The sequence below is a fragment of the Cydia strobilella genome, chromosome 13 (assembly GCF_947568885.1).
Source record: "Cydia strobilella chromosome 13, ilCydStro3.1, whole genome shotgun sequence".
Classification (NCBI taxonomy): Eukaryota; Metazoa; Arthropoda; class Insecta; order Lepidoptera; family Tortricidae; genus Cydia; species Cydia strobilella.
In genome coordinates, this window is record NC_086053.1 from 9466306 (window position 1) to 9480434 (window position 14129).

Sequence of the window (14129 nt, forward strand, 5' to 3'; positions counted from 1 at the left end):
ATCACCGATATCGCCTGGGATACACGTAATAAGTAATATCTTTAGCTCAGGTATCGTAAATCGTACATCCCTAGACTTCCGTACATTCATAATGGTATTTACGAGGAGCAAGGTGCATGCGAAATTAGCACCGCTGCATTTTTGTGCAGTACAATGATGCAATCCCGGAGTCGGGCTTTGTGTAGGCACCCTCATTCACGGTCGGGAACTTTTTGAATAAAGCCAGATTCGCATGTAGACGTGTCTCAAAAGTGGTTCATTGCATGACGTAACATGTCGGAATTTCAGAACTAATTATAAACAAACATGTGAAATAATGACGGGAAAATTCCCGTACATGTTTTCCTGAATGACACAATCCTGAAAAGCATTTCTATTTGAACGATGTATTTACTTTTGTACTTAATAAACAAAACCAGTAAGTAATTGCGAAGCGAAACGTTTTGCTGAATCTCACATAACTGTACTCGAATACTCCACAATAGGATAAGGATCATCTCGAAAGAGGAAATGCACATTATGACGTAATTCCATTCGTGCCGTGTTGTTTCTTTCATGAAAATTCTTTTGATGGTTTGAAGAGTTTTTCAACGTCGAACTTAACATGAGTATTATCAAGCGATTCAATTTCCAATACTGAAATGGAAAATTGGTGATCTGGTACAAAAGCGTGGCAATCACCCGACATCAATCTGCCGCTGAAATTGTTAAAAACCAATCTAAAACTAACAGACTAAATCAAAAATCCAATATTGTTTGGTTTTCATCTCTCAAATTAACAGCTCGCTCCACAATAGAGTCTAGCAGTAAAACTTAATTGAGTCGACTGTTTTGTCTAGACCCCTAGTTTCTAATTTCAGTATTTATTGTAAAATAAAATAAAGCCAATGGAAAGGAGAAATACCGAAGACAATACAAAACAACAATATTAGTGTTAAGTACAAGTAAAACGAAACAAGTGTAAGTAATACTGATTTAAGCCTTCACGATTTTTACTCATATTCACAACGACGGGACTTAATCGCGTAAAATAAGTCCGAGACCACGGGGACAACGCCGTCCTCGAAACGTCGAAGGTAAATTTGAAACTTATTTTACGCGATTAAGTCCCGTCGTTGTGAATAATAACAACTAAATATTTTCGCAAATGTACACAAATTGTAAACTTTCAAGTAAGTCGACTCGAAAGTCTTGTTATGTACGACACAAATAAATTACAATAAATACCGGTGTAAGTAAAAAATGTACGTTTTAACGCTGGATTTCATGAACATGCAAATTGTACAAGTAGCCAAACATGAATATTTACTTAATCGCGCATTAAGCTACCGTTAAACTGCTGCCTGTGCGCATAATGCTGTCGATTTGTCAAAATTTTCAACAATCGCACGCTTTTACGCGCTGTATTTCCACATTCAAAACAACAGAAACGTAGTATCTGACATTGTCGCCTTTAGTAACACTAGACATTACTCTAGTGGTGCCCTGATTTTGCTTCGGAATCGACCATACAAATTGGCTTTGATTGCCAGAGGCGTTTGCGTGAGAAACAAATGCTTTTCACAGTAGTGTGGAATCGCCGTTCGCCCTACTCATTTACATTTCAAATTTCTAAACCCTAATGGGCTGAATTGTTCCCATGGTTTTTGTTACCTTCTGTTCCTTGATAACCATAATTTATTATATGTTATTTAATGAGGTGCAATTATTGTGTAAGCAGAGTTAATCTAGTGAAAAATTATTCATATTCGCATAACTTCCATTTTTCCGCGAAGGTTGATCATAGTTTGATATTGGTTATTTAGATACTTAAGAACTTTTAATTCTAAGAAAACTAGTTAAAATAAGCAGTTGAAAGCATTAGCAAAAGTTGCAAAACATACATATACAAATTATAGTGCAAATATCTGATATCTCGTATTTCTCCAGAGATAAACTTTAAATCGTTTAATTTTAAAATATATATTTTCTCTTCACTCGACAGTAGGAAACGCAGTTCTATGCTTTACGTGGATCTGATCTTTAAGACAAGCGGAATAATGACTAAAACTGCGTGTACTGAGTGGAACTATTCTGTATTGCTCGGGGCAGGCAAGTATTGGGATCGAATTGCTCACTATGCCATATTAAAACCTGGAAAGTGACAATGCCTACGATCATAATACCGAGTGAATATGTACCTACTCGTACTTATGGTAATTTTGGTATAAATAATCATAAAAAGCGCAACAGTTTCGTAATTGAGAATCGAGTAGCTAAAACTTCCAGTAGGACTACAGGAAAGACTGCAGAGGCATATTTTTTAATAAATTCATAACTAAAAATGGGTTCTGAAGGGATCAGTTATGTACACGCTACAGTGGTAAACACTATATACCTATATAGTGTAGTAGTGTAATTTTTTTTTATATAAATAAAGATAAGTATTTTATGCTTAAGATTAGCATTTTTACATGTAAAAAGAAATTGCAGCCTGTAATTTTTTTTTATTCATTGGCGAATAAAGAGTTTATTCATAATTCGATGAAACCCCTTTCCAGTCAACGATAAAACCCCCATTTCAAGACTACAAAACTTGAATGCCAGTTACCAGGTTTTGATCCACAGAGACACGGATTGCGGGTACCTATATCTAGGTCGTGGGATTGGATCTCGGAGACACACGGCTCGGCCTCACAAGACATGCAAATGTATGGGATTGTTCCCGCCATGTTTTACGCCATGCTCTAATGGGTGCGTGTCCATTATGCTTATTATTTCTAATTGAGACATGCGAATAAAGAAACCTTGTCTCACGAGTCCAGTAAAAATTATGTGCAGCTTTCTAAATAGTTTTGAAATGGAAACAGTCATTTGTAAATGTAACAGGGCATTGTCGGCAGGTAAGTACATAACTTGGTATTTCTTTGGGTTGATAAAACATAAAGAAAAGTAATACAAATGACTACAAGTTTTATTTACTGTACTTTATTTTGTTTTTAAACAATGCATCTAAGTATGTTTGATTTGTTTCTGCGAGCTCTATTCGTTGTTTAAAAAATATATTAAGGGCCGTTCATAATCTAAGAAAACACAAATTTAAATGAGGATAACAGTGAGCAAATACTCAACATCGTTCTGTACGTTTTCAATCCCGACAATAGGTTCAATCCGAGGCCCGATTCATTATGCAACTGTAGTACCCAGAAGCGGCATTCTAACTTACAAGTTAACGTCAATTCTATTTCAATTTGACATCGCTCGCAGTGCATCTTGCTCATACTGGTATATTGGTGCAAGCAAGATGCGCTGCAAATGGTTTCCACATGAAATAAATTTGTTAAGTTCGGATGAATCTCTAAGGCAACTGTTCTCAATGGAGTTTAAGGAACAGGTTTAGTGCAGTTTCATTACGCTCTCGATTATTCATTGAGACGGAACGGCGTCTCCTGGTAGCTGGCTAATATGGGAAGCGGTGCATAAAGATTAACTTCTACCAGAGTGTCGCTTACCTAATGCTAGTGTTTTGCTTCTGAAAATAACGATACGGTCCATGTTTGGATGGATGGATGCGTACCATGTAGCATGAGAGAATATCACTAAAATACATATAGAGTGAAAGAGAAATGTAAAAAAAGAAGCTTACACCAAAGACGATTATGAAATTCTAGTTAAGGTAGGTAATATTCATAAACAAAAAAAAAATAGTAATAAAATTATCTTACTTATTATTATGCAAAGGAAGTACTACTCGGCAAAGAGAATCTAACGCGTTAACTAAGTAATGATTCAACGGTTTACTTTATTCTATCTATCAAAAATAATCGGCAATGTTGTTAACATATAGATATAATATGTTAACAACATTGCCAATTGCTAGCAAGACAGCTAGACATCTAAGCTGTTTTAGTAAACATGAAAGACTGTAGTATCTTTCCTATGACCAAGTTTCTAAAATCTCCTATGGAATATGTCTACAAAATTCCAATTTGCCGTCAATTGTTTGGCTTTTAAACTGTTAACAATACTTCAAAGCAAACTTCCTTTATAATAGCGGTATCAAAGCTTGTCCTGAGGCTATGTGCAAAAATTCGACAGGTTGGGAGTTACAAAGCGTTTTGACAGGAGGCATGGAGGCTTTGAGCTTCAGATAGGTATCACGTATGGGTTGGTAAAAGATACAGGGCGGGAGCAAAAGTACACGAATAAAATATGATAAAATATTTAAAATAATATATCCTCTAAAAGTAAGAAAAAAATACTGTTAAGTGTCCTTAACCTTATTATGACATAGTAGATATTATATTATATCTACTACGTATACGTAGTATATTTTAACCTAAGCGTAGTGGCGACACAAGACCCCGTAAAGGAATTTCAATAAAAAGTACCTATACTTTTTTTTTTTTTTTTTCAAATAAACTATGAATATCTCCATTTAATTTATAGTATATACCAAAACGAATCAAGACTAGGATTCAAATAAAAAAAAACTAATATCCACATTGAGACATTACGTATTTATCTCCCTTAGAATTCTAATTTAGTACGCAGGAAAGATATGTCTACTCAGTTAGTAACCCTAAACTCAATAAATTACGATGGTTTTTAAATTACCAGCGGAAGGTGCCGCATAATGTCGCCGTCTAGCGATTATCAAGTTACCGGCGAGAAACGCCCAGTCTACGGCGCTTGTTACACGAATAAGGTATTTATAGCAATGAGAATAAGCATACAATGCTTAGAAACTTTTAAGAAAGTTTCATAAACATTACAGTTACCTAACAAGATGGAGAAATGAAATGACAATGTTTTACTAAGAAATATTTTTATGAATGTAAAAGAAAACTGAAACGTAGGTACCGTTTTACGTAATGCCATTCTTCAAACACATATATATCTCGCTTGATATTTTGGAAAAACATAATGTATTGTAACACTGAGGTGCACTAGGGTAACTTTAAAACCGGGTTAATTTTGTCAATGGCAAATATCTATAAAATCAGTAGCACTTCATACTTCAGCAACTCGCGCGGTACTGCAACGTTTAACCAAGGCTTGCTGCTTATTATGTTAAAATAATTAATAAATGCTTCCAGTTTATGTAGTAGATATTTGCCATTTTCAAAATTACCCCGCTGTCGAAGTCATCACAATGCACCTTATTAGTTTAACTTCAAACTTCAAATCACTTTATTGCCAAAACATGATATTACAAAAAATAGCAATACAAGAATAAAAAAAGTTCTAGTTTAAGTATAGTGTTAACTTATTCTAGGTTAAATACTAACTTATTGTCTAATCTAATAGATAATCAAATTTTGCAATACATGTTGGCCATGGGTACCAAGCTCAGCATGTGCTAGACTGAAGTCCAGCGCTGGTTTTCAGTTTGGTCCCTTTTTTGGAGGTCTGACGAAGTACATGATGATCTTTTCTGAGCCGTTATATGTAAAATGATGAGCAGTTAGTAACATCTTCGTCATCGATGTTAAATAGGTATACCTAATAATATGTATTTAATTTTATTTATTTTTTTCAAATTTTACTGCATAAGTTGCATAACGTGACACTTCTTATACTTTTTGTACGTAGTTATTCGATTACAACTCTATGGTGCAAGGCAGCCTAGTCTAGGCTAACGACTCGTTTGCAGGTAACCGGAAGTTATTAGCGGGTTGCCGACCCCGCCCGCCCAAGCGCCGCCCAAACATTGTTGGTAGTCGCCTTTATTTATTGCCTTCATTTAAAAAACTTAACGATTAAGGAAAAGTTTTAAAACTTCCCACATTTGTCTTAAAATCCTTAACAATTAAGTTGCATTTTTTTGCAGATGCAGAGATGAGATATTTGTTAAAAGGAATTAAATATATAATATTTACATTTATCTTCATCGTCTTCCTTATAAACACTTATCTTCGTTACGTCTCAGACAAAAATATTAAACACATGAAAATCCTTTATGAATTAAATTAAAAAACCCACTTCTTCTGCTAAATGTGATCACAAGAACGACATGTAACTCGTGGATTATACATAATATAATACTATGGTTAATTATGTATAATTAACCATATTATTATATCATCTTATTAGGCACATAGCTTCATCCTATCAGAAGAGCTACCGAACCGCAACAAATGTATTAATAATGCGGGACTAAGATGCTGATACACGTACACATACACGTCCAAATTTCAACGGCATAACGTACATCTAGATTACAAATTCAACGTTAGAGCTTATCCATAACGCACACACATCGTAGAGTTAACAGTGCAAATATTAAGTTGCCCGAGCTCGAGCACGTGAGAACTCGGGCCAACTCAGGCTTTTCTCGAGCACCGCACTAATTGACGACGTTATCGAGCCCTCAAGTTTCATGCCGGAGCGAACTTTAGGCTTTCAAATTCCAATTTAAAACTAGAAGCGCCATAGGCGCTGCGAAGTTTCATAATATAGGGTACCTAACTACCTACGTGCATATTTATTCAAATTGTGCTGGTATTTGAACTCATACGGCTTTAGAATATTTTTGAAAGTAATTTTCTTTTAACAATGAGAACCTAGCGAAATTTCTTTATAGCGTTTAATTTATAACCAGACGCCGCAACTAGTAAAACACACTGAAGTAATATGTACGACAAAACAGTTACAAAAGAAAGTATCGTTACTTAAACAATTTTGGGCACGCAAAACCTTACTTATATTTTAGTACGCGAATTATTTGATGATTAAATTACGAGTAGGATCTTATTTAGTCATAATAAAAACCGGCCAAGTGCGAGTCGGACTCGCGCACCGAGGGTTCCGTACTTTTTAGTATTTGTTGTTATAGCGGCAACAGAAATAAATCATCTGTGAAAATTTCAACTGACTAGCTATGACGGTTCATGAGATACAGCCTGGTGACAGACAGACGGACAGACTGACAGCGCAGTCTTAGTAATAGGGTCCCGTTTTTACCCCTTGGGTACGGAACCCTAAAAAAAGACTATTTAAACCCGTGTATAATAAATATTCCTTGATATCTTGACTGGAAATACATTATATCCCGGCGTCAGATTTGATTGAAGTACAATTTCCAAAGGTGTTGTAAATACGAGAACTCGAGCTTTTCCTAGATCCCGCCGTGATTGCGTTTATCGGTTTACCGTTTTTACCCTTTGGGTACGGAACCCTAAAAATAATGTTATGATAGATGTAGGAGGAGTCACTAAAATACGAACCAGCATTCTAAGTTTGTTTTAATCCGTTTAATTCTCTATTATAGCAAAAGCAACCTCTAACTTTTACCTAAATTGCGTAACTTATATTACCAACATGATAGTGCAATTATGCAGCCCGCGGATTTAGGTCAGCAGGGTCAAACTGTGTGTTTCGGCTAACTAGTTTATTTATGAGTGCAGTGGGCTGGCCACAGACCTACGATTTACTGTACGACCCTCAGCTCTGCGGGTGGCCTAATGGAACGCAATGTCCATCATATGTTTTTGAATGGATTAGTCCTGGTGGTAAGTACTAGGCATTTGCGAAAACAAATGCCTAGTAGCAATCATGTGCAATTTACATATGATATTAAAAGTTTAGTAGCTGACTTATACATGGTAGCAAATGTTGTTGCCATTGAATAATAGACATAAAAATAGTGATGTAACCGATAATAACGCATTACGCAGTGTTTGTTCAATAAGTATTCAAATCAATAAAGCGGCCGCCAAAAGAAATATACTGAATATTGAGACAACAGAACGGAGTTGTATTCTCGAAATACCGAATCTCAAATTAATTACACATTGTATTTAGTCATATTCCTTATATATTAGGAACAACTGAGAGGAAGAGGAAGACCAAAATCCACATGGTGGTCCAATATTAGAACCGACCTAAAGAACCTGAACGCTGGCGCAAAATGACAAGGAGACCCGACCCCACGTAGGTGGGATAAGGGAAGGAAGAAGAAGAAGATTTAGTCATATTCCTCAAAATCCTCAATCCATATGAATAGGTCCATGTTAAAAAACATCAATAGATAACAAAGAATGCCAAAACGAATACGTTATCACAAATCAAGAACAACAGTAGCCTTACCACGACTGCCTTAGCAGTGTCAAACTTGTGGTATTTAGCCGTACTAATATGTAACTTCGACTGCCGTCAGCGAACTAACCTTAACATTTTCGGATCCATTTCGAATTAACTTCATACCCTGTCATCGATTAGACTAGGTACGGCTGGCAAACTTCTTATCCCGCGACCTTTAGTAAAATAGCTTGTAGAAGGGAAAGGTTAATATAGAGGCTAGTAGCACAAGCCAAGGAAGTGCGTCACAATGCGTTGTAGAACAATAGAGCGACCTTGATTGATCGGGACACTTTTTGTGGAATTCATAGAAGGTGTTTGGTGTCAGTTGATGGGAATTGAAAATAGGACCGGTACACCGGCGTCTATGGGCGTCATGACAAAAAAAAACAAATATTAAAACACATTTACAAACGGGTCTATCGCGAAACCTGTGTCGAAACGTCGGTAAATAAAGGTAACAAAATAAATTTGCGATAGACCCGTTTGTAAATGTGATTTAATATGTGTTCAAAACGCGAAAGTTTTAAATGCTATAAAAAAAACAAAGTTAGGAGCCGCATTTAAACATATCCACTTGATATTACATTCATTTGACATATAGGTATAAGTATGTTTCAATAAGTTGGTACAAGCAAGATACACTGCAAGTAGCTAATGTCAAATTATCAAATAAAGCGATTCTTGGCGAAATAAAAATTGTTACAATAATATTGACATGCCAATCAAACTTTTCTCACTCTACGATGGTACCTAAGTTTCTTAATAGGGCTGCCACTGCCACGTACCTAATATACGAAGCCTTTATTCTGCCTAAATGAAAAATATTTTTTACACACTTAAAAAAACATAACATATTTTATTACGCTCAATTCTCTGGCACATAATACTTATATTATGTGCCAGAGAATCGAGATATTATTTAACAATATAAAATAATTTAACGTTTACTTGTTTAAAGATCCCTATCAGTACTAAATAGATCAAAACAAGTCACGCACATTAGGTAGTAGTATAATTGCCCCGGCCTAATATGTTTGAAGTTCCTGCTTACTTTGGCTTATACGTCAGAGACTCAAAGCATTTTAATAATTCATTCACAAGATAAGACATCCGCTTGAATGAAATAGAATAAGGATTTCTTAAACGGATATTGGTACGGATCTAAAGATACACATTAAAAAAAAGTTAAATAAATTTGTCAGTGACTTTTAAATTTTTACAATTTAATTTATATATTAATATGTACCACTGCCATCTGTGGACTTTATTTATACAGTGTGGAAAAAAATAATGGGCCCTGGAGGGAAAGCTGGCTTAAGTTAGCTCATTTTATTTAAAGGAAACATTCTTTTATTTTTTTTAATAAACAAAACTGCATTCATATTTGGCACAACGAGTACAAATTGTCAGTTAACAGTGTAGATAATAATAACAAATATTCTTTATTGTACACCACACATTGAACAGGCGAATACAGTGAGAACACCAATTACAATTAGGTAACAACGGGCGGTCTTATTGCTAAAAAGCGATCTTTACAACAATTAATGAACGGGTGCAGATGTTGGTACTTAATCCTAGAGTAGTCACGCCTTTCCGTGAAACGCGAGTGCTCGCGTGGGGAGCATTTTGTCGCCCGTACTTAACATGAGTTTTGTTTAAAATAATGGATAAATCAGTTTGTAATAGTTTTTATGGGATAAAATAAATCGTAAACTATTAGAAAAAGATACATTCATTATAGCTTAACACTTTGTAGTACAAAAAAATTACCTTGATAAATGTACTGTGTTCAAGTTGGTAATCTAATCACAGTTTTTGCGCCACGGGCGGCAAAATGCTCATAGCGCGAGCACTCTAGGGTTAAGGGTGCTATGCCTATAAAGGCAGGAGTAAAATATGAGGACTAAAACTTGTTTACCGGCATTACACGCTCCACGCTCATACTGCTCATGTTGTTAAAACAAGCGTCCTTCGAATGAATAGGAAAGCGAGCCGAAAAATGAATGAATGGGTGTAATAAAATAGGAATAAAAATCGTCGTCGTTTTTGCCGCAATATCACGCCCGCCCCCGCTGTGCTGTATAATCTGAGATAACGTAGCGTCTAACGTCAAAATTATGTGCACACTTTTGCACCTTATATCTATGGGAATACGGCGAAAATTGTACACATAACTTTGACTTTGTATCTACTGTCCTACTGCCTGGAGAAAATCTTAAGATCATAATGAAAATGTACGCTGCTATTACCTTTTATCTTTGGATGGTATTATAGACGGCTCTTTGTTTTGTAAAGGATTCAGAATAAAATTGGTGACGCTTTACAAAGGAAAATTATTAATTTTTAATAAACTTAATTTAATAAGTCTTGTGCAGTCCTAATAATATAATGATGTAACTTTAAAGGATTGAGAATATAGTTATTAAGCTTTTCTTTTGTTTAATTAACTATCATTATAAAGTTCTGAGACTAAATAGACACGTTGTAATAATAATAATAAATATTATTTATTGCACCACAAAGAAACAAAATTTTAAAACAGATTTACAATGTAAATAAAGGTAGCACGCGGTCTTATCGCTGCAAGCGATCTCTTCCAGACAACCTTAATTAGTCTATTCAAATTAAAATGCTACGTTAAGAGGATCTACACAAAATAATATTTATCAAAAAGCGTTGGGCTCCGAACAAAAACAAAACAGATCGTCATTCTAATGCTTCAAACATAAGTATAGAAGAGGCCCAGTTATTTTCAACAAAAAATATCGAGCATTTATATAATGACACGGAAAACAAATGAATCGCGCTTTGTAGGTATTAAAATAATGCCTTCGATTTGATTTGAAGCGTTCGAAAGACGCTATCGCATGAATACCCCGCGCCGCCAGGATTCAGGGTTTCGATGAAAAATGCCGTGCCTGCCTCAATACCTACTGGACCTACCTATGGACAAAAATTGTTTAACCATACAGGTAGGTATTCATGTACTGCTATGAAATACTTTTATGAAATATCGGATTTATCCTACCCACATACATGAGGGTACATACATGATTTATCCTACCCACAAATTATTTATATTTTTTGAAAGCATCATCATGTGTAAACACATTCAACAATTTAATGAAGGTAGACAAATAAAAAACATTGTATATTGAAGTAAATTAGTGTGTTTCAATGTATCAAAATTGTTGAATAAACTTGAGCAAGCTGCGACTTCGAGCGCGAGTTAAATCTACAATTCTATTTGAATCTCAACGGTCGTTTTAAATTCAACGAGCCTTTTATGATAATTTAGAAATTTGGTTCCTGCTCAAAGTTACCTCTTTCACCGTCTCGTGGCACGTGAAAAATACCTGTAACAAATAAATTGTAACATTAGTTTAGGAACATGCGTGTCGCTTATTAACAATAAAAATAGTATTTATTTAATACTATATAAAATAGAATACTCCAGATAAAATTAAACTTAAAATAATAATTGTACTTGCAAAATTATGTAATTCTGCTAGCTGAAGCATAAATAATCTAGTGCCAGTGATTGACAATACCTGAATAATACAAGTGGAAAACAAGCTTTTTGTTTACAATTATGCATTAATCTTTAAAATAAAGTGTGATTTGATAGAGCGCTCCGTTGTCCATAAAGAAATAAATTTTTAAATCCACCCATAAAAATTTATAATAGAACTGTAACAAAATTCCAAAAAATACAAAAGTAACTAGTGCAATGAATAATTTTGATGGACACAATAAAGCATTTTAAATCCGCGGACGGCGGGGAATCTATCCGGATTATGCGGAACCGCAGACTGCGACTTGAGGTTTAAAATCAACCAGTTTAAATGTTAATTTATTTGTAACACAGCAACTAGTCTGTAACTATAATTGCAATGTAGCGATCGACTAGTAGTCACCACTGGTAAGGTACACCGGGCTACCGTGTTTATTAGACCTCGATAAGGTCTTAATATCTAAGCACGGTACACCGTTTTTTTTTGCATGTACCCCGCGACCCCGCGACCCCGCGTCACCGTCCAATCTTGTATATTCTAAAAAAACATACACTTAAAAATATTGAATTTCCAGAAAAACTTTTTATGTAAAACTGAATTACTAGGAAAGTATGATGTCAACTTAAGGTAGACTAAAAGTAATAAAGAAAATCATGATTGTAATCTCAGTAGGACGCATGTGTGTGTAGTAGAGTTACGAGTAAGGAAAAGGTTATTTCTCGTAGAACCTTTATCGTTACCTAATTTATGCCAAGACATGAATAAATCGAAGAAAATAAAGGTGTTGGGGAGCTTATCTGGAGAGATATTGGTACTATAAAACACCTAAAGCGCGTTCGCAGCATTTCTGTTTGAAGATGTGAAAAAATCTTTGTTTATTTTATTGCGCTGGGTTAAAAAAGAGGAATAAAAAATTCCGCCCTCCGGGAGTGCCGACAAAAGTGAAAAAGAACAATTGCGTGTGTATTTTTATTATTAGCCCATTACATATTTCGCAGTTTTCGAGTTTAGTAATTATTTGATTGACTGCATTTGCATCTATCGCAGGTGTATGGTCTGATTGGTCTGTGACGCCAATATCAAACATTTGCATCTATCGCAGGTGTTTGGTCTATGTCGGTAAAAACGACGGAATGGTATGTGGACTGTATTAATGAAAGGGGAGAATTATACCTTCGATATAATATTTAATTAAGTATTAATATTTACAATGAACTAGGAAAATCACAGCGTTGACTTCCAATGAATATAAAAAAAACTGAAGGAAGGCAATGACAAATTAGAATTTGAATTTATTTATAGACAAAAAAGAAAACTAAAACTGATGCTGCAAAGAGTCTGCAACATCCTGCCCCTCGTGCAGCTATGCACCAACAAGTACAAACTAAGTACATTAATTAAGCTTAATTAGTTTTCTGAGGGGACGACGTAACGTACCCCCAGCCGTCGCAACGTCCACCACCCTGTTCACTCCATCTTTTCCAGGATACATATTAGTTACCCTTCCTTTTGGCCATGTTCCGCGGGGCAGTGATTCATCCACTATTATCACCACATCTCCTATTTGAAGTTCCTGACCACGATCTCCCTTTACGTTTATTCGTGTTTGCATCGTTGCACCCAGCGTTTCCAAAAGTGGTCTGATAACCTTATTGCCTTCTTCCACTCTGAGCGGCCGAACAGGTCACGGTCTTCTAAGGTCGGTGGCAGAGTTTGGTTTGATGGACACCCAATTAGGAAGTGGAAAGGTGTAAGGCTGGTTGGGTCCTCTGGGTCTGTGGACACGTGCGTCAGCGGGCGAGAATTCGCAATCGCTTCAGCTTCCATCAGAAGCGTTATTAGTGTCTCCTCTTTGGGGAACCTTTCGTTAAATGTTGCCTTCAGTGCCACTTTTACTGTTCTTACGAGACGCTCCCAACATCCACCAAAAGACGGTGCTGCAGCAGGAATAAAACTCCACTTGATTCCTCTGGTCGCTGCTTCTTCTTGAATGTCGTCTGAGTAGAATTCTCGTAGGATGCGGTTTGCCCCAATGAAGGCGGTCCCATTGTCTGAATAAATTGTATTTGGGGCACCTCGTCTGGCAATGAAACGCCTCAAGCTCATTATCGCAGTCTGAAGAAAGGCTATGTACCAATTCCAGGTGTAATGCCCTTGTCGTGAGGCATGTGTAAAGGGCCACGTAACGTTTTTCATGGCGACGCCCCACAGTAACATTGACGGGGCCAAAATAGTCTAGGCCAGTGAATGTAAATGCTCGCTGGTGGTGAGCTAGCCTTTGAGGTGGTAGGTCTCCAGTGGCAGGGTTCATAGGCTTTGATTTGCTAATCTTGCAAAGCAGGCATTTGTGAGCGACTGATCGGACTATATCTCGGAGCCTCAGAAGCCAGGATCTTTGCCTTAGTTCATTAATGACATATTCGTTATTAGGATGACCTGCTCGTCTGTGGTAAAACTGTACTAACAGCCGTGCGACCGGGTGACGATCATCAAGTAGTATCGGGAATCGTGATTCAGGGTCGATGTCTTCTACGGCTTTTATCCTTC

General features: G+C 36.1%; 1 protein-coding gene across 9 annotated transcripts in view; it reads right to left on the reverse strand.

Moving 5' to 3' along the window:
- LOC134746644 (rap1 GTPase-activating protein 1) overlaps positions 1–14129 on the reverse strand; it is a 382127-nt gene that overhangs the window by 47082 nt on the left and 320916 nt on the right. For 7 of the 9 annotated variants that reach the window (XM_063681131.1, XM_063681130.1, XM_063681136.1 and 4 more), the window contains one exon: positions 11391–11423. The exons of the other annotated variants lie outside the window; for them this stretch is intronic. In XM_063681131.1, coding sequence (XP_063537201.1) covers positions 11391–11423 — 33 coding nt within the window. The remainder of the gene's footprint in view (positions 1–11390; positions 11424–14129) is intronic. 9 annotated transcript variants of the gene reach the window in all.